Genomic DNA, 20,597 nt, shown 5'->3' with positions numbered 1-20,597 from the left:
TTTGGCAAACGGACATCAACATTTGCACATTCACATAGTCTATTCTGCCAGCAGAACAACAATACCCTGTCTGATAGATGTAAGGACAGCATTCTTCTTAACTCCTTGAACATTAATAGTCGAGGAAACCTTCTGCCTCATCACTAACGTTGAACTCCACAACAGAGCACTAAAATAAGCTCCCTAAGTCCAGAAATACGTACATAAGGAAAGAGAAGTACAAGTACAAGCACAAGCACGAGCACAATTCAATGCTCTCTCAGGCCACTAAACACGTATGTCTAAAAAGCTAAACCAACTGCTATTTGTTATACCCCCATCCCTCTAACTTCAACACCATGATGTTGATGCAACTTATTCCAACGAAAACAAAAAACCGTGGACCAGTACTCCACAACATCACTGGCCATCACAAGTTCTATTCACATTCTTCAGGAATCATTTCTTCCATGGCTCCCCACAAGCCTTATGAGTCACCACTCCCTCCAGTAAGACCATTAGACTCTTAACACGGGCATGGAGCGCTGCGCAAAATCCAAAAGGAGCTTCCTTTGATGCTCATTAGTATGAGGAAGACTTGCATGTAAGAGCTCAACTGGCATCTCTTTACTGATGATAGCTCTAGCTGCATCTGCCCCAATAACAGCTGTCTCAGGCAAGGCTTGCAAGATTATCGACTGCATGATAGTATCATACTTATTGAAACAATACTTGGCCAGAAGCCCAAAAAACGCATCAAAGGAGGCCTGCCAAAAGGCCCTATTAGGCATGCTACAATTTCCATCAACGGTAGGATCAGTTAGGAGTTCAGTTGCCCTCTCAAGAACGGATTTCAAGATAACAGAAGCCCCGTCTCCAGCTGAGTTCCCAATTGGGCGGAATGGAGGATGCTCAGAGGAACAGACCACAGATGCAAGACAAGCACCAAGCGCTTTAAGCTCCATGCCACCAACACATGATGCGACAACCCTTGAAAGGTTGATGGTTGATTCAGCTGCTCCACTATCAGTTGGTATGCTGCCGAACAAGAACCTCAAATGGCGAAAAATAGCCATGCAGACTATTCTGAGAAGCTCACCACCTGGAGTGAGAAGCTGAAGGTACCTTGACAGCAGCTTCCGGCCCTTGGGAAGAGAGACTAACCGTAAAAAAATGAGGTCGTCCTTAGGAGCTAAATCAACAGTGTGGCCGTTTTTGCCTAGTGGGTCTACCAGCTGAAGCGATGTTGCTAGCCCTTCCAACAGTACCTGCCGCCTTCTTCTCAAATGAGTCTCACCTATATCTTGGAGCTGATTGAATGGAATAAAGCGGTCAATGTCATCCACATCAAGGAGCAAACACAGGCCATCCTCAATAGCTACTCTGGCTGCAAGCATTGGCTCCTGTTCCAAGGGTTTCTCAGATGTTTTTCGTTCAGTGGGGCCAGCACCAAATGAATTTGGTGGGTCAACCTCAAGAAGCGGCCGTGGCCTACGAATGGAAGGGAAGGCAACCCTCCCAAGAGCATCCACCTGGAGATAAGCATGTGGCTCAGCATTAGCCCTAGCTCCGGGAGGAAGATCCCTCAGGTGAGTTGGGCAGAAGTGGTGTCTCAACTTTGCACCAGCAGATTTTTTTGCTAGACAAGCCTGGTGGTAAAAATCATCCACGTATGGTTCATTACTATGTGTTGCCGCAAGCTGCATTCTTAGAATACTCTCAATTTCATCAGTCGTCATGTACTTGGATCTGAATTGTGGCCACCCGCTATCACTCTTCTGGCTACACCACTCTGAGCCCTGTTGAGAATAACGGAAGTTCTGTCTTCCTTTTGATATTGGTCTAGGTCTTTGATCTCTCAAATCAGCCAAACCAAGCACTGCTTCAAGCTTGTTCATCATCAGTGGGGTTGGAGAGATGTGGGGATTAAATAGTTGGGATTGCAGCCCTGATAAATGACCATATGACGGCTGAAATGGAGGTGGTCTGTGTTGCTGTGATTGCTGTTGTGGCATTAACTGCTGTGGCATTAAAGCATTTCGAAGAGGTAATTGCTGCGGCAACAAATTGCTTAAGATGCTGGAACTGTCTCCAGGAAACATATTTGTCTGGTTTATCCATTGGTTTTGCAGTCCGGTATTAGCAGATAGACCCGGAGGAGTGTACTGGGGCAAATTCCCACCAATTTGAAACTGAGGGTTGGAGTAGGGAGAGAGGTTGGATGTGGACAGCGGCATCTGGGGCCCTCCAGGATGATATGGCATGTTAGAATGCTGTAACTGGTAGTTTGGTGAAGATTGCTGAGATCCACCACCAGGAGGGGGATATGAAGTAAATGATGATTTTGGGACAAGAATTGGTTCACTGGAAAAAAGTTGGTGGTGGAGGTGGTGCTGCTGTTGCTGCTCAGGGTATGAAGATGCCCTGTACAAAGGTTTTGATTCCGGAAGTTGAGCAGGAGAGGAATGTAGCTGCTGTGATGACCATCTTTTGCCTTCCTGAGTGATATCTGCATCAAGTATTTGCTGATCAGACCAATTTGGGAACTCTGCATCTTGTGCCCATTCAGCTGCAGATGAACCTATCATGAACATATGTAAGCAGTTAATAAAGCACCTAAGATGGATTGATTGCAAGAGAAAGTGGAACTTAATGCCTAAAACCCAGGCACAAGCATTTGAAATTTGAACAGTGAATAGCATGAAAAACGAGCCACATGGAGTTAAAACACAGCATCCCAGTTTTAAGGAGGGAAACTTTTGACACAATAATATCACATAATAAGCTAAATATTTCCCTTCACCACAAAGCAAAAACCAACAACCAGGACCAAGTAGAGCACAGATACAACTACCTTCTTTAGATGGAGTAGGGTAGCTCAAAAACAAAATGAATACCTGAAATGTGCTTCTAAGCAAACTTCTTACCATCTCTTCCTTTTCTCAAGAGCACATACTAACAGTCACCCACACTAAACCATTATAGTCCAGTTCTATTGCAAAACAATGCATGTATGGTAAGCAACAAGAGCTGGAACTACTCATGGCAGAGCGACTCCGAACAGGCTGCCACATCCCGGGACATTCCATTCCCGTTGAAACTTAATACCGTACTAAAGAACATCTGTTTCATAACTGGGCCACTCACATGGTTTTAGGCTTGTTCCAAAGTCTACATGGTTTTAGCCCTATTTTGGTGCTTTCCGACCATATGTTTATAAAAAATGGATGTAACAAAAAACAATCAATTTATTGAATAACAAAGATCAATTAATAAATTCCGCAACGCTCCCTCGGTTATTGTGTTAAAAAGGCCAGAGTCACCCCATTTATTACTTTGAATCTTTTGTCAGTTTCAACTTGCACTCATTCTCCATTATCAAAAGCAAATTATGCAGACATAGTGCAGCTCTCTCTCTCTCATGTGAGCAAGAAAGACGCTCTTTCCAATATTCCCCCGTATGCAGTTCCTTTTAATTACAATTCTATTTATGGCATGTTATCTAAATACCTCACGGACTGTAGTAAATTTGAAAGAATCTTATAAATTTAGAAAATCTGATAAAAATGAAACGAACATATCGATAAATCCAGACCGGTATGCCACAATGCATTCGTACAGTTAGGTAGCATATCCATGAAAAAAACAATACCCCTAATGATACACACGGTAAGCTGACTGGTACGGGACATATGACTTTGACTCCTGGAGCCTTGCAAGACCGCTGGGGTTTGCAACATAAATCTTGATTCAATGGTTAACCTGCTCAAGTCTCCTCTGATTTATAACACATGAAATCTAAATCATTTCTTTCCTTTTTATTTCCCCGGAAGGACAGCTTGAAGAATGCACTATTCTGGTTGAGTTTCCTAGCTATGTGAGAGGACGAGAACAGGTGAGAAGAAAGATGGATGACGGACAGTTACCAGTGACTCAAGACACGGAAGCAATGATTTGGATTAATGCCGGTTCAGGCTCTAAGAAAATATTGTAATGGTCTACACAAGGACAAAGGGTATCTCCTTTCTCTTCTGGAGAATCAAGCCAGATACTCAATTAAAAAATGGCCTTAAAGAAACCATAGAGGGAAAGAAAGGCCAAAGGAGATGATTACCATCCATACACCCAACATCATTGCTCAATATTGGAATGGTGAAACTGTCATCTTCCCTAACTTCCACTTGAATAGCTGAATATGTGCATACACAATCACCGCAGTGGAAGTCAAATCAAACAGGGTTGGTGATGTGGTCACATCATTGTCTTTGCCTTCATTTTCTTCAGCCTAATCCTCATCACAAAATGCTGGTAACAAAGGTAACCAAGTCTCTAAAGAGACTATCTTATGGCCAGCAAGTCTTAACAGGGAGCGTCAACATATCACATAAATCGAACAAATTGGAATTCCTCTTGAGAGTTCTCCATTAGGATACACGATCACAATCATGTACCACAAACCTTAACGAGCAAAATGAAGTCTATGCATTGCTGTGCAGCAAATATAAGACCACTAACGAACATTATAGCACTAAGAACTTCAATTGATATTCAAACTTGAATGCAGTTCCCAAGTAAGTATGACAGCATCTAATAGGCAACTTCAAAATGTGATACGAATGCAATAGTAAGTCATCCAGAAGGAAAAATAATGCAAATATGTTGTCATTGAATCTCAACTAACAAACAAAAAGATAAATTAGGAGCAAGATGATTTTCTAAAACACTGGAAGACCGACGTAATAAGAGCTAAGACTCTAATAGCTAATTGGCTTAAAAACATCAATATGAGTTAGATTGAGTAAACTCAATGGTGGAGATAGAATGTTGATTCCCTTTCAAAGAGAATGGGTCTCAAGAACAATGCAATGCAAGACATGGACATGCTTATGTGAATTAAATCTGCGATAGTCATACTCACTTTCTCTAGAGCCCCTATCACCAATTATTCCTGCCCTCCTTGATCCGCCACTAACAACTTTGTTTAGCTGCCGGGAGATACAAAAGAAAGTAAATCAAGGAACAGAAACACTGTTACATAACATACTTGCGTGTTGTTACTATAGAAAGCTCCAGATTTATCTTCAAGGTTTTGCAATGACCATAAATCTAACACACCATCGATGGCATTGTTCGATTACATGAAAATGAACTATTCATGCTTGTTATGCTAGCGTATCACACTTTGCCAATTTGAATGATAGAAGAAAGAAACAAACAAAACCAGTTGAAAAAAACATCAAGGAAGCCTATGTTTGCAATCTATGAAAGGTTCAAGGAAGCCTCGATTGACAGTTTAGGAAACCATTTAAAGGAATAGAATCCACCTTCTAATGAACTTTTCAAATATCTCCAATCAAAGAAAATATTGTTGTTTCCATAGTTGCACCATTGACTAGAAAGACAAACAAACAGGGTAGTGAAATTCGTATGGATAGAATAGCAAACTTCATTCATCTTAAAGTAAGACTGAAACAAAGATACAAGTTTTCCCTTTTGATAATTACCAATTATGCAACATATTGTTCATGCAAGTATCTCCTACATCCCATAGAAACCAACCTTTGAAAACGTGCTGGCAAGATCATCAATATCAGATAAAGATCCTACAACTTCATCCTACAAGCAAGAAACAACATATTTAGTTACATACATAAATAATTCACACATAGCTACAAAGCAAATACACAAACAGACACAAAGGGAGCAAACGCGAGAGGCGAATGCCAAAGCCCTCTCATTTCCTCCTCCTGGGGAACTCGGCAAACTCAATATTTCTGAAAAGAATGTGAACACGGATGACTTTCAGGAAAAAACTAATTTACCAGTCTTTTGCTATTCTATCAATGACCCCTAGAAAAGGGAAAAGAGGATCCTTGGCACTGCCAACGAGAAACATTTACTAACTAAAGCAATCCCACTAATCACTCTGCCTAAAACATGAAATCTAAAAACAAAAACATCGTGAGGTTATGCAATGAAGGTATCCATATTTCAGTCTATTCATAAGTTTCTCTGAAGAAAAGAGAGAGATATTCAGTCATAAACCAAAGGATGGAAAACAAAAAAGAGCAATATCCGATCATGTCTATGTATGGAAAAATACTTCAACCATATTAGTTTACTCAAAACCGTAGACGAATTCACCATCCAATAAGATCAATGCAATTGTAGCGGCAAAAAAACACCTGGAACCATGAATCTTGCAAAGAAATGCTGCTCCTTTCAGGACAACAGAATCGTAGATATCATTCTATCTAAAATAGTAGAAACTAAATAGAACTCAGACCTTTGAACCAAGAAATAACGGATGTTTAGGAACCAAATACAGGAAATTCAACCACAGGAAAAATCCAAATAATCAACAGCACTATATGGTCAAAGGGGAAAAAAGCATTTGAAAACAATTTTTTTAGCGAATCAAACTTAAATCGTAACCTCATGTTCATTACCTTCTTGCGGCCAGCTTATGAAACAATACACCCTTAATAATAATGAAAAACCTTGCTCTTTTGACTTTTCTTAGGGGTCTCCAAAGTGCAACTTACAAAAGAATTACATCGACAATAAAATAATACTTCCCGTGCATACGCAGAATGAAGATTGGGAAACAGGTAACAACAGAATAATAATTAGAATACAAAATTAGAAGTCATTAAAAAGTTGAATGAGTTACAAATTCCCAACAAAATTATCACACATAAAGAAGGTTGCATGGTCTCCTCTAAATTTGTGAAGTCCCCTTTGTTGCAACTCGACAGGTATGCATCCAAAGCTTAGACACAGACCCCCACTTGACACCCTACCTAACTTCATTTCATAGAGCATAACGAATATCTAGTGACAATATCGCCCCCAGAATAAGTAGATCTTACGAGGCCTACGGTATACAAAAATACACAGAGAAATCGGAGAATTTCCATAACAATAAAGCAAACACTAAACATATAGATATTGAGCTATACTACACATGCATAGAATAGGTTAAAGACTGAAATCAACAAGCAAGAAGTAACCTCTTCTTGATTGAACAGAAACTCTTCATCATCATGCTCAACTGGCGGAAAATAATCTTCCTCGTGTTCTAGTCCCCCCAACTCAACTTCCTCACCCACATTGTTACCGAAGAATGCATATTGTGATGCATCAAAGACTGTATTTTCAGCATTTTAGAAGCAAAACATAAGAAAATAAAACAAATGCATAGAGAAGAACATGTCAAGATTTGAACCAATAGTTTGACCCCAGACGGATAAAGGTTTGAACATCAGGAAAACTGAACCACGTGTCCAAAGAGTGTACATGCATGTTTTGGACACAATACGTGAGGCCGTTAAAAATGTTGTGCTTCTTAGATATTCAGACTACACTGCAAGAATATCGTGATTGAGACTGACGGCCAAACTGCAATGGACAACAGACTCAGCAAACCTGATTCCTTGATTGTTCGTCATTTAAAAAAAATAAACAGTTAAGAACTCACAAATACGCAAATTAGTGGGTAAATTTGCGTTGAATAGAAAACTAACAAAGAGAGGGACGAATAACTTCAAACTAAGTTTCCGTTTGACCAAAAAAACAGAATAACTTCAAACCAAAATTCTGGATTTTTTTCCCTCTCTCAAGGGTAAAAATTGGTGGCAGACATGTTAAAAGACAAGCGCGGCAATTGCCCAACCAACTTTTGGAAATAACACTTCTATATGCAGAATTTAGGAGCCATTCTACTTTGTCCCTTTTGTCCCTATAGATACTAAAATAAATATAAATTTTTCCTACGAATTCAAACTTTAAGAAGTTGGCCACCTCCTATTGATATTCCCCCAATAAATCCTCCATACATAGTCATAATTCCTCATCCATTCCACTTTCTTTGTCTCCATCTTGCCGTCTCATTGTTTTCTTTCGTCTTTTCTCTAGCCCCTCATAATTCCTCATCCATTCCACTTTCTTTGTCTCCATCTTGCCATCTCATTGTTTTCTCTCGTTCTTTCTCTAGCCCGACCACCACCATTGCTTTCGTCCTCTCCCAATACCTTATTTGCACTTCAATTCACCTCCTTATACATTTGCACTACAATTCACTTACTTCCTTAATTACTAAATAAGAAGGCAAAAAATGTATGCTTCGAGGTGAAATTCTGTGCTTCTGGCTCAGCCACTGATCGAAATCAAGTATGACAAAAATGAACCGAGAGATGAACATTTAGATGAAAAACATAGAAGTGCACAATCAAATAGATCAATAAATATAAAAAAAGAAAAGAAAAGAAGAAGCAACAAATTGAAGCTCAACAGTAGATATAAAGCTCAAAATTCAGAGCGAACCTGCTGAGCTGGCGCCGAATTGGTTAAGATCCTGAGGATTGGGAGTCTCTTGAATACTACCCCCAACTTCAAATCCAAATCCATCCATATCTAAATATGCTTCTATCTATTAATTAACAAAGGAAACCGAGAAATTCAAAACCCTGATAAAATAAAAAAAAATATCAGCGGGAAAAGAACATTTAAGAGAGAGAAAGAGACGAAGCACGAGAGACCCTTTAGGAGATAAATTTCAAGGGTTTGCGTGGATATCTAACAGGATTATCTGTACAGTATGGGTATTGGAATTCATGTAAGTATTTTCTGCTAGAACAGAGAGACTCTTTGCGGGATAAAAGAATCCCGGGCATTGGATAACTACTGTTGGAATTTGTTGAGAGAGAGAGAGAGAGAGAGAGAGAGTGAAGATGCTCAACATGAGTTCACCGGTTTTTACTTATTAGAGGGGTTAGTTTTTAATTATATTTATCACTCGCTTCATAACATTTAGAGCTCGTTTTGGATGAGATATTAGGTTTGGAGGTATTATGTAAGAAGGAAGATTGGATAGTAAGGGATATTATATAAGAAGGGTGGGTCCATATTGATGTGACGGAGAGATTGAATAATACATGATTTGGATGAGGTATAAAATAGGGGGATAAGATTGTTTTTGTAGTTGAATGGAAGAGAGAAGGTGTATTATAAGAGGGAATTTCACACAGCCGGCTCCTACCCAAGCCATGTGTAAGCCCCCTCAGAGGGTATTAGGGGGGATTATGGAGCAGGGGTATTAAGAGCATCTCCAGCCTTGACCCATTTTAAGACTCAAATTTAAAAATGAGGTAAAAATCACAAAAATCTCTCTTCAATCTTTAACCCAAACCCTTCCCCATTTTGGGTTTTACCCATTTTTTTGCCCAAATCTGAGACAACTTTGGCCTTGACCTATTTCTCCAACGGCTAGTTAGAGAGGGAGAGAAAGAGGGAGATGTGTAAAATTTGGGTTTGATGGTTGGAGACGTGTCTACCCAAAATGGGTTTTTACCCAAAATTTGACTCAAATTTGAGAAAAAATATGGGTGAAGACTGGAGATGCTCTAAGATATCCACCCTAGTTTTGGACTTCCCAAACCACACCATATGCACGGGCCCCCGTATTAGGAGAGGGGATATCATAATCTCCCTTCACATCGCTGCATCCAAACAGGCCATTATGTTATAAAAAATACCTACTACTACATTTTAGTGTTTCAAAAGTTATTTCTTTCATCTTCACGAATCACGACACAAATTATGTCTTTAAAACATATAAATCGGTATGCGATGATATGATTTTGAGAGAGTAATATTCTCGATGAATTCAAAGAAGTAAAAAATTTCCATCATTGAAGTGGACTAAGAAAAGTTTCACTAGGCCTGTCCACGGTCTGGATCGGATTCGTATGAATCCAATCTTAATCCGTATCTCACGATTTTTAGAAAATGCAATCCAATTCTAATTCAAAAGTCTCACGGTTCGGTTCGGATTCCGAACGGATTTCGAACCGTAAATCACGGTTCGGTCCCGATTTTATCCACGGATTCCCTTTCAAAAAAATAAAATGATGTTACTACCATGATCATATTTCAAATAAAAATGCAAACACTAATTTCCATAAACATTGTCCAAATTTTAAAGGCAATAAAGACATTAAGGCAATAAACATGGTATAGGCAGCAAGGAAGCAACCAAATAAAACTAAGCATTATCCAAAATACACAAATTCTGATCGAGCATGATTTACTTATTACATCCCATAAAAACCAAACAAAAAATAGCAAATTAGTTTCTCAAAACAAACAAGCACATTAGTAAAATTATAATTATTTATATATATTACACACACATATCTATATTTTCATTTTTTTTTTAATATCTCACGGTCCGGTTCGGTTAATCCACGGTTTTGAAATGAAAATCCAATCCTAATCCGTATCTCACGGTTTTTTAATTTTTAAATCCGTGTCCGGACCATTAATCTACGGACAAAATCTAAAAACCACGGATCGAATTAGTCCGGACCGATTTCACGATTCGATTTTTCTTGACAGCCCTAGGTTTCACAAGCAATTTCGACAAAATGATCCTGTCCTACAAAGGTGCCAGTGAGGATCCCAAGATAGGAAGGTAAGGAGGTAAATAATGAAGTTCCTTTTGTTAATCATTAACAAGATATGTATTTATTTATTCATGCGTAAGTGGGGAAGTAAAATAAGAATATAAATTGCGGATAAAAAAAAAGAAAAGAATATAAATTAAATTGGGGAAGAAAAAAAGACACTCTTACTGAGGGCTTACAGATTTGATTGATACAAAATTACAAAGTCATTACACTATTCATTTATTTTTTTTGGTTACAACATACGTTTAAGAAATGATAAATAAGAAATAATCGAGTGAACCAAACAATCCCCGTAGCGTGTACTATGTGTGTGATTTAAGCTATCTTTTTTTTTTCTTTTCTCCCTAAGCAAAAGGGCTGGGAGGGGTGATTAGGCGTGACTATAGGACCATCCAAATCCGCAACGAGTCTTTGGAAGAGGACCAAAATCCAAAGGTGAGCACTACACCACCTAAGACCAAACCGGTCAATAGGGGAGAATCAGAAGGATCCGAAGACCCGAGCCATGAGGGCACTGCCCCAGAATTTGTCAATCCCGCGACCTACTGATCCCACCGGGGTTAGTACAAGTTGACCAACTCGGACACCAACCCAGGTGGTATTTAAGCTATCATATGCAGAGCTTCATTGCTACATATGTAGAGCTTCATTGCTATATGAAGTTTGAAAAGTGAGGCTCATGTGGAACACGTGTCGACATTAAGGGACCCGTTGAAATCAAAAGATCAAAGGTCGGTGACATTAAGGGACCCGTTGAAATCAAAAGATCAAAGGTCGGTGATGTAGTTGTTTGTTGGTAAGATTTTTTAAGGGCCGTTCTAGACTTCTAGTAACTTGGAAAAGTTACTTTTTGAAAAAGGAGGCAATTTCAAGCTTAAAAATTATGTGCTTATGCAAATAATTTTTCTACTAATATGAATCTTGTTTGATAGATCTCATTAAGATCTTTTAAATGGTGCAAAAAAAAAATTGAAAAAATATTTTTCATTTTTATTATATTTGAGTTTGAAATTACCTTCTTTTTCCAAAAAGTTCTTTTTGGAGAAAGTGGAACACCCCCTTAGTACTTCGGTGCGATGCATATTTCTAAACCTCACCCCATTGATAACTTTTTTTGGCTCAACGGTTAAATGGTGTCCGGGTTATCTTACATATAATTCGACTTAATCTCTTCCAAAATAAAAAATTCACATACGGGCAATAGAGCAAAAGGCAAGTAGAACGGAGAAACAAAATTGGCATACATTAAGAAAAATGAAGAAAGGAACAAAGACGTTTGGCGTTGAATTGGTTACTACTCTTTAAAATTTGGCCCGTTCTAAACTATAACTCCAATTTTAGACTCGTTTAATAAACAAGTTGAGCTCACACTAAAACGCTTATCACGTTGCACCCCACCAAAAACCATATATAATTTACGACCCCCTATACGGAGTGAAGCGAAAATGGTGAAGTTCTTGAAACCAAACAATGCAGTGATCGTAACCCAAAGCCGCTACGAGGGCCTCAAAGCCGTTGTCGCCCAGTCCTTCGACAACAGCACTCGCAACCGTCCCTACACCCGCTGCGTCGTCGCTGGCATTTCCAAGTACCCTAAGAAGGTGATCCGAAAGGACTCTTCAAAGAAGACGGCGAAGAAGTCTCACGTGAAGGCGTTCATCAAGGTTGTGAACTACAATGGTTGATTTAGGTTACATTTATATGTCCCACTTATGTATCATCATCATCTTTCGAACTTGGTAGCATAATCTTGTTTGTGGTTGTAGTTCGATTGTTGTTTGAAGCATGGAGGTGGGACATTGTACCTGTGTTTTTGGAGAGTTGGATTTACATAGGCATTCCAATCCAATCAAGTACTCCATTTCTTAGACCCAGACAGACACAGGCACTTCAAAAGAATTAGAAATCATGTGTACGTATTTTCAATACCCAAGATCACAGCTTTGAGTAGAAAATTGATAGCTGATCGAACTTCTATATCTATATATGATATGATTACCTCTATTGCACTTCATTCTACCATTTCCATTTTCTATTTGAGTGGATCAATAACAGGAAAAGAGAGCAAAAAGATTGGAAGCTAGTCAATGCTACAATTTAAAAGATAACAAACCATTTACAGTGAAAGAGACCACAGTAGTTGCCTCCGATGCCGATTCTTATGAGCTAAAGTCACATAATGCACGTGAGCGAAAATGAGAACGAGAGCGTAGAACACCATTCCAAAAGTATACCAATTAAACTGCTAAGAAGTTGAAAACGTCCACTGGATCAAGTGTTGCAAACTTGATATTGGGCCAAGGTTGCCCAACCTGGAACAGATAGGTATGTGGATTTCTTGCTAAATCACCAAAAGGGAGCCCAATGGACTTTTTTTGCCCATACTATTCAAATATTAGTGCTGGTAAAGTTGTTAGCCATCCTGAACAAACGGAAGCCAAATGGGCTCTTTCTGTCCATGTTAGTAAGATCAATGTTGGGTCAAGTCTTAGACCAAGGAACACCACCTAGTGTGGTTGGTTCCTTGCTCTCCCGACTCCCTCTTAAGGGAGAGGTCATGAGTTCGAGGCCTTACGAAGGAGGTGCTCGACTCCAGTTGTAACTACTAAGTAATAACTACTAACCCCAACATCCTGCCATATGACCAAAAGAAAGTCTTAGGCTAATGTAGCTGGACACTAAAGTAGAATAATCGAAATGCTCGGGGTTTCTTTTTTTTTTTTTCTGAAAGGAAACTGCTCGAGTTTTGTAACCTTGCATGTGTTTGCATGTTGATGCTTTGAACAAATATAGCAGCTGGAAGTATATGTTTCCTTAAAAGTAAAAAATTCTGTATGGGTTGATGAAGGAGACAAGTAAACTTATATAGTTTGTCATCCTAATTATTAGGCCATACCTATGCTCGATTATGGAATTTTACAGATAATAAGATGAGATATATGCTAGCTTTTGAAAAGTTAGCTAGCCACAAGTCCATCATATGATCCAAACGCATTCTTAACGAACACGGCTTAACAATCTTAGTGATTTGTAAATTTGAGTTGAACAATTAATTGCGGAGATTATTATCAAAGTATAATAGACTAACAAAAACTAATGTAGATACTTTAACCGCTTTGAATATTTAAGCAAACATGCAATGAAACTTTCTTAGACTCAGATATATATAAGTTTCCTGTATATCGAAACATTAATTACCATTGCTCGATCAATATCGATCATGGACAAATTGAGTGCTAATTAAGTAGTGGTCCTAGTGGAGTATACAATTAATTTCACTTTAGACTATAGTACCCATTTATGTAGAGCCCATCCCTATCCCTGCCTCATGGAATTAGGGGCCCAAAAGTCCGTGAATGTAGTTGTCTTCCCACGCTATCTTCCAACCTATAACGGTCAAATTTTGGCAGGGTATTTAAAATTAAGCTCCTCAACCTCTTTTATAATTTTTGTGTGTGGGTCTCATCTGCACAAGTAAGGCATGTTTTCCAATACAAGGAAAATAATGATAGCCACCCCCCCATCCTCCAGGAAACATCTCACTAATTAGTCACTAAGCTACCTCTTTAAAAGAAAAGAAAAGAAAAAGAAAAAATGAAGAAGAGAGGAAGTGTTCTTTCTTTTTACCTTTTTTTACCTTTATTGCTAGTTCGGGAACCTCTCTCTCTCTCTCTCTCTCTCTCTCTCTCTCTTTATTGCTAGTTCGGGAACCTCTCTCTCTCTCTCTCTCTCTCTCTCTCTCTCTCTCTCTCTCTCTCTCTCAGACACACACAGGAGTATTTGATTTTATGATATTTCCCTTCTTCCTTAACAGGTCTCTCAAAATGAGATTTGGGCGCTTATATATTATGCAAGAAGGCATTGCAACTTGTCATGCTCTTGAGTCTAGAAATTAAGTAGTAGTAAATGATTCGTTCTGAGCTCGTGGATGTAGAAAATTAATTTGATCCCATAACTAATTCCAAAATCGTACAAATCTTAGAAATATTTTAATTAATTAATACCATAACTAATTCCAAAATCGTACAAATCTTAGAAATATTTTAATTAATTAATACACTTGACAGTTGTTATTTGGTCATACATACAATTAAGTACATTCAATCAATTGTAAGTTTTATAAAAATATACAACTGATAAAGTCCTAAATTAAGGACGTTCAAAGTGGCCCCAAATTGAAGGGCAAAACACACATCTCAAATCCCATCCAAACAGAAATGTGAGTAAAACAAAGGATCGATGAAGATGGATCACATTGTAGTAGAATAATATGCAATACAACTTTAAGGTAAATGTAATGAAGGGAAAGAAAGAAAGAAAGAAAGAAAAAAAGATGAAAAAGAGACCCTTAGAAGTCAAGGTGCTTCAAAATCAATTGCCCTGAAAAGAGGGGAAGCACATACACACATGATCCCCTATCTCCCGTTTTCTACACTTTTTGGGCTAGCTACCTAGTTGATTATGACAACATACATGCATTTATAAAGTAGTATAGCCCTCCAAAGAAGTATCAAACTTTACACAATTTATTAAGGCCGGCCCGCTATAAAATAAATCCAAATGCAGTGTGTGTCGTGACCCATTTCCCTACTTTTTCCTTTCTTTTGCTTTTACTTTTTTTCTCTTCTTTAGGTTGATGATGCGGTTGGTTTGATGCATGGGAGGGAGCAATAATACAGTTTAGAATTGCCTTATTTGAGAATCCAGTACTGATCTACCTTTTATCTACTCTCTCTCTCTCCCCAATCTGATTCTGAACAATTGTAAATCAAAATCAGAGGATCGAGGTCCCCCATTGGAAAATGTATGGTCAATGTGGTATTTTAATGCCTTCTGACTAACTATGCGCCTGTACGGCCTGACATTTTTTACAGCATTTAATTCTTAATTAATGTAATACTATATATGTATTGGATTTTCATGTAACATACCCATGTGGGGGTTAATGTTTTCTAATATTAATATTAATTAAATTCTGAACTTAAGATAACGTAACCTTGAATGGGATGAACATGTAATGTAGGAGGAGGATCATCCAAGTTGGCATGCATTTGTGTTGATGAATAGTGACAAGGTTTAAGATATTGGTTGTTAGACTCATTGTTTGATACATTTGTCTCCTCAAAAGGAGCTTCTTTGGGTATATTATATGGTGATTAAGTTATTGTACTTAAAGTACAAGTAAAAAATAATGCAGATCGACTACTAGTAATACTTAATTAATTGGTCGATTTAAATTAGGGGAAGATTGTCTTGAAAGCATTACTTCCAATCAATTTTCATCTTTCTTTTGTCTTTGTGCCTTAAATAAGAAACCCATATACTGTATAATGGTTTACTTTGGCATGGCACCCAAGTAATGACAGCGCATAGGAAGAGTAAGAGCATGAGGAGGATGGTGCATTGTGCATAGGAAGAGTAAGAGCATGAGGAGGAAGATTAAGAGCATGAGGAGGATGGTGCATTGTGCATAGGAAGAGTAAGAGCATGAGGACGATGGTGCATTGTACAAGGGGTGCAAGAGTACTATATAAGCTTTCAAATTTTGACTAAATATGAAAATTACAGGAAAACATGGGGGCTAATTCAGAAAATCCATATAACTTGTTTCCATGTCAAGAATGTGGTTGTTTAATTATTATATGGAGTGATGGTGTACATCTTGACATACTATTATATATGTTTATAAGATTTAATTATCAAAGTGGTTTTTTGTCACGTGACTTGTCCTAAAAGTAATATCGCGTGCTTCGTAAGATGACACGAACGTTTAAATTTAATGGAGTACCAGATAAACACATGACATATGAAAGATAACATTGTAGGAGGACATTTAATTTAATACAAAATAAGAAAGTCAATTTACAACCTTAAGGTTTTTTTAAGAATTCGATAGAAAATGTGGTATAAGGATATATGGACTCCTAATCATATACTCCATCGCCAACGCTAAGCATAAATAAGATAGATATACATTTTCTTAATCCCACGATAACATAACAGAGTATTAATGAGAATCTTTTGCACTGACGTGGCAGAGCATCGAAGATGCCAGTCGGCATGTGCCCTCGTGGCAGATGACCAGAATGCAGTTAATTATAGAGTTAAAATTTTTTTTCCTAATAATTATTTAATCAAAAGGGATAAAAAAAGTTGAAGAGAGATAAAAACAGGGGGAGCTTCCGTTCCGGAATAGCCCCTGAAAAATCGTCGGAATTACGCACTGACCGGATCTCTCTCTGTTCTTTCTTTCTTTCTTTCTGGTTACGGACTTAACGGACGGCAGGCAGGCAGATATGGGGCAGAGGAGAGTCAAAAGTTTAGGAAGGAGGGCCTTTTTTCTGGACCTGGTGAAACAAATCTCGAATACTACACTACTTCTCACAAAAGAGAACCCAACACAACACAAACACAAAAACAAAAACAAAAACAAAAACAAAAACAGATTTATTTTTTTACTCCCCACATCTCTTCCCCCCTTCTTTTTCTCTCTCTTCCCTTTTAAAGGTCGTACACTTTTTCTCACTCTAAACCAAACCCTGATACAATTAAACAACAATAAAACCCCACCCCATATATATTTGGACTTGCCACCCGTATTTCATGTTCTTTCCTTTTTCATTCCCCCACCTCCCCTTTCTTTCTCCTCTCCTCTCCTCCCAAACCGAAAGCAAAGAACAAGTACCTCTTTATAGTCTCAAGATAGAGTGATATATTCATACACAAACAGAGAGAGAGAGAGAGAGAGAGAGAGAGAGAGAAGATCCATCAAGAAGAAATTACTCGTTTACGTGCATATGGCTGTTGAAGCCCGGAATCTCAACCTCTTCCCTTCTCAACTCATAGGAAACAGGTACTTAATTTCATGCTTTTTCTCTTCTTCTCCTTCCAAGTTTTTTCTTTGTTATCATTGACATTCTGATACTCTCTCTCTCTCTCTCTCTCTCTCTCTCTCTCTCTCTCTCTCTCTCTCTCTCTGTTATTTAACCCTTGGTTGGACATTCAATTTGCAGAGAAATGATGAGCGCAATGGAAGGTAATCTGAATATCTACAACACTCTTCCACCAGGATACGGGTTGCCTCCGTTGTCAGGAACGACGACGGACACTCTGCCTTTTCCGATGTACGGCTCTGCTGTTACGGATTCAATTCCGGCTCCCAAGCCCGCAATGAAGGCCGATAGCGGTCTCACCTACGCCTTCCCTGTTTCAAGAAAGCGCTCCAGAGATTCTACTAATCCATTGGTCTCCTTTCCCAACGGCCAGATCCTCAATCACAGCAATAGTAACAATCACTCCAGTAACTGCGGTGGTTTCTTTACGTTTCTCGGCGAAGACATTTCGTTACAGATCCAGCAGCAACAGTTGGAGATCGATCGTTTCCTCACTCAACATGTACGAATCCCTCACTTTGATGGTTTTAAATATCGGCCGTTATGTATTGTCGCTGATGCGTAGCGGTTTTTTGGGTGGCGTTACTGTTATGAAATGGAAAATCGCATGCGTATCGCCATTACCTATCCGTCTGTTCCCAATTTTCGGATCGGTTAATGGCTGTTGCGACCCATACTCGACCATACGGGTTACTTAGTCAATTGAATTCTTTTTTCAAATCATTTAAAAAAAATTCACGGCCGCTACAACCTTGTGACACTCCATTCCTAGTTCCCTTTGGGTCTCGTTCGATACTCCCAATAACATTACACCACGACCCTTACCGTTACATATTTTGATGCTGTTATTTAAAACCTTGTAGACACTCCATTTCTAGTTTCCTTTGGGTTTGAATTATTTTGTTTGACTTTGTGCACAATTTACGTGTGCAGACTGAGAAGGTGAGAATGGAGATGGAGGAGCAGAGGAAGCGAAATTCGAGGAGGATAATAGCGGCAGTTGAGGAAGGGATAACGAAGAAATTGAGAGCGAAGGAGATAGAGGTGGAGAAGATTGGCAAGTTGAATTGGGCGCTGGAAGAAAGAGTCAAGTCGCTGTGCGTTGAAAATCAGATATGGAGAGAATTGGCTCAAACGAATGAGGCCACGGCCAACGCTCTTAGAAGCAACCTGGAGCAGGTGTTGGCTCATGTTAACAATAATGACCACCGCTGTGGTGGCACATTGGACGACGCCGGTTTGATGGACGATGCTCAGTCGTGCTGCGGCAGCAATTACGGTGGTGGTGACGAGGAGGAGCGCACTTTAACGGATATTGGAGGTGAGGGGAAGGTGGTGAAGGATAAGGGTTGTGAAAACAGCAGCAGCAGGATGTGTAGGCAGTGTGGGAAGGAGGAGTCGTGCGTGTTGCTGTTGCCGTGCAGGCACCTCTGCCTCTGTACTGTTTGTGGGTCGTCGGTCCAAGCGTGCCCAGTTTGTAACTCCGTCAAGGACGCTAGTTTGCGCGTTATCATGTCCTCTTGAATTTCAGTGCAAATAGAAAAAGCTTGTAGAAAAAAAAAAAAAAACAAACAAAGAGAAAAAAGTTTCATCAAATTTTAGCCTCATGCGTAGTTTCTTTTTTCTTATTTCAAGCCTTCTTAAATTAATGCAATTGTGAGTAGTAAATTTATTTCCGCTTTTTAAGGAGCACATCTACCATCCTTACCATTTTTCCTACCCAAACCCCAATATGAAGTAAAAATGCTAAAAAATCATCTCCAATGTTATATGCTCTTTTGGTTACCCATTTTGATTTTGATTTTTTCTTTTTCTCAAAATGGGAACGGAAGACCCAATGTCTGAATACTTATTTTCACCTTCTTAATATTTATGAATGTCTGTTCAAAAATATTTATGAATGTGCCATGTTGACTTATATTTTTTAGAAAAAACACAAAAAACACTTGATTTGAATTTTAATTAGGGAACCCAAAGAAGCCGTATACCCAAATGAAAATTTTGATCCAAAATTTTCGGCTAAGGGTATGTTTCACTAACTAAAATAATTACATTTATTTTTTAAATTAAAAGTAATGTAACATGAGAGAATGACTAGCTTATCTTGTAAAGCGAAAAATAAATACTTAAAAAAGAAGAACTTAATGGAGCCTAAATGTGGGTGAGAAAATGGGTAAGGTATTGAAGATGCTCTAAACACTTGTTTACTTTAATCTTAAAGGAGCACGCGATCAATAATGCAAGGGACATAACACTCCATTGCAACACCAACCATACCTCCTTACGTAGTACTGCATGATCGATAATGGAAGAATACCATTTTGAAATTATTTTACAACCACTAATCATGCAGTGCCATATAGCTAGACAGGTATGGTTAATACTGTGGTAGGAGTGCAATTTTGGCAAACCGATCGCTTGTAACTGGACAAGGGCATGACATTGCTCACAGCATGCCAAGACCAAGGGTGGCTAAGGCATCACTCACGGCATGACAAGAAAAAGGGTGGCGAAGGCATGGCTCACGACAAGCCATTACAAGGGTTGGTCAAAGCTATGGATAACGACTCCCAAGTTGCTAGGTACAATCAAATTGCTGGGTAGATAAAATATTTCATTTTATTGGTTGAAATGATATAGAATCAGTACAAAATGATATCATGTTTATAAAAAAATGTATTGCAAGATTAAGGCTTATACCATTTTAACTAATAAGAAAAAAAAATTTGTTCATCTTGTTTTAAGAATGGTAAACAATGGCACTCATGATATAGAGTGTTCTGTTCCTAGCATTATTGGCGTAGGATAGCTTGGTGTTAGCACATGGTTGCTGCCGAGTTGACAAGTGGCTTGAGGTGGGGACGTGTGGGGCCTGTTTGGCGGGACCCGTTTCCCACCACCTGGACGGTTTCGGTTCATTGCATGAAACGTAGTATAAAGTACGCGCGATAAAGGGTGCGTGTAGTCAACGTCGGGTTGAAAGCGACACGTGCAGAGTAATAGCTAACACGTCGGACTCGCGCAAATATCGCTGGTTTTGCCCACCACCTTAATTGGCACCTTCCCCTATCAGTTTCTCTCTCTCTCTCTCTCTCTCTCTCTCTTTCTGAGTGTTACTACTAATACAGGAGTACAGGACAGGAGTATCTCTTTCTTTTTTAAGTAGTGTGTTTGTTTCCCAACCCAAGCTCGTGGAGGTGCAGAGAACAGAGTGGCGCATGGGGCTTTAAAAAGTGGGTTGGGAGTAGCAAACTAA

At 38.9% G+C, this 20,597-nt stretch overlaps 3 protein-coding genes across 6 annotated transcripts; 2 read left to right on the top strand and 1 right to left on the bottom strand.

The window, feature by feature from the left end:
- Window positions 1–45: 45 nt before the first annotated feature.
- On the bottom strand, window positions 46–8,740 carry LOC131321860 (protein PAT1 homolog). Of its 4 annotated transcripts, XM_058352828.1 has the most exons (5): window positions 8,305–8,740; window positions 6,993–7,129; window positions 5,539–5,595; window positions 4,898–4,964; window positions 46–2,560 (listed from the first exon to the last, which is right to left on the bottom strand). In XM_058352828.1, exons 1-5 carry the CDS (start codon window positions 8,390–8,392, stop codon window positions 498–500), a joined length of 2,412 nt encoding a protein of 803 aa, XP_058208811.1. In that variant the 5' UTR covers window positions 8,393–8,740; the 3' UTR covers window positions 46–497. The 4 variants fall into 4 exon arrangements, with proteins under 4 accessions (XP_058208811.1, XP_058208812.1, XP_058208813.1 ...); XM_058352829.1 differs by lacking the exon at window positions 5,539–5,595; XM_058352830.1 differs by lacking the exons at window positions 5,539–5,595; window positions 6,993–7,129.
- A 3,150-nt stretch (window positions 8,741–11,890) lies between these two features.
- LOC131321858 (large ribosomal subunit protein eL27-like) lies at window positions 11,891–12,452 on the top strand. Its single transcript, XM_058352826.1, has one exon. It carries the CDS (start codon window positions 11,894–11,896, stop codon window positions 12,131–12,133), a length of 240 nt encoding a protein of 79 aa, XP_058208809.1. The 5' UTR covers window positions 11,891–11,893; the 3' UTR covers window positions 12,134–12,452.
- A 4,474-nt stretch (window positions 12,453–16,926) lies between these two features.
- Window positions 16,927–18,937, top strand: LOC131321857 (probable BOI-related E3 ubiquitin-protein ligase 3). Its single transcript, XM_058352825.1, has 3 exons — window positions 16,927–17,301; window positions 17,462–17,843; window positions 18,275–18,937. Exons 1-3 carry the CDS (start codon window positions 17,246–17,248, stop codon window positions 18,863–18,865), a joined length of 1,029 nt encoding a protein of 342 aa, XP_058208808.1. The 5' UTR covers window positions 16,927–17,245; the 3' UTR covers window positions 18,866–18,937.
- Window positions 18,938–20,597: the final 1,660 nt, after the last annotated feature.

This window comes from Rhododendron vialii, chromosome 4a (genome assembly GCF_030253575.1).
Source record: "Rhododendron vialii isolate Sample 1 chromosome 4a, ASM3025357v1".
In the NCBI taxonomy this organism is placed as follows: domain Eukaryota; kingdom Viridiplantae; phylum Streptophyta; class Magnoliopsida; order Ericales; family Ericaceae; genus Rhododendron; species Rhododendron vialii.
This window is presented reverse-complemented; position numbering and strand designations above follow the sequence as displayed.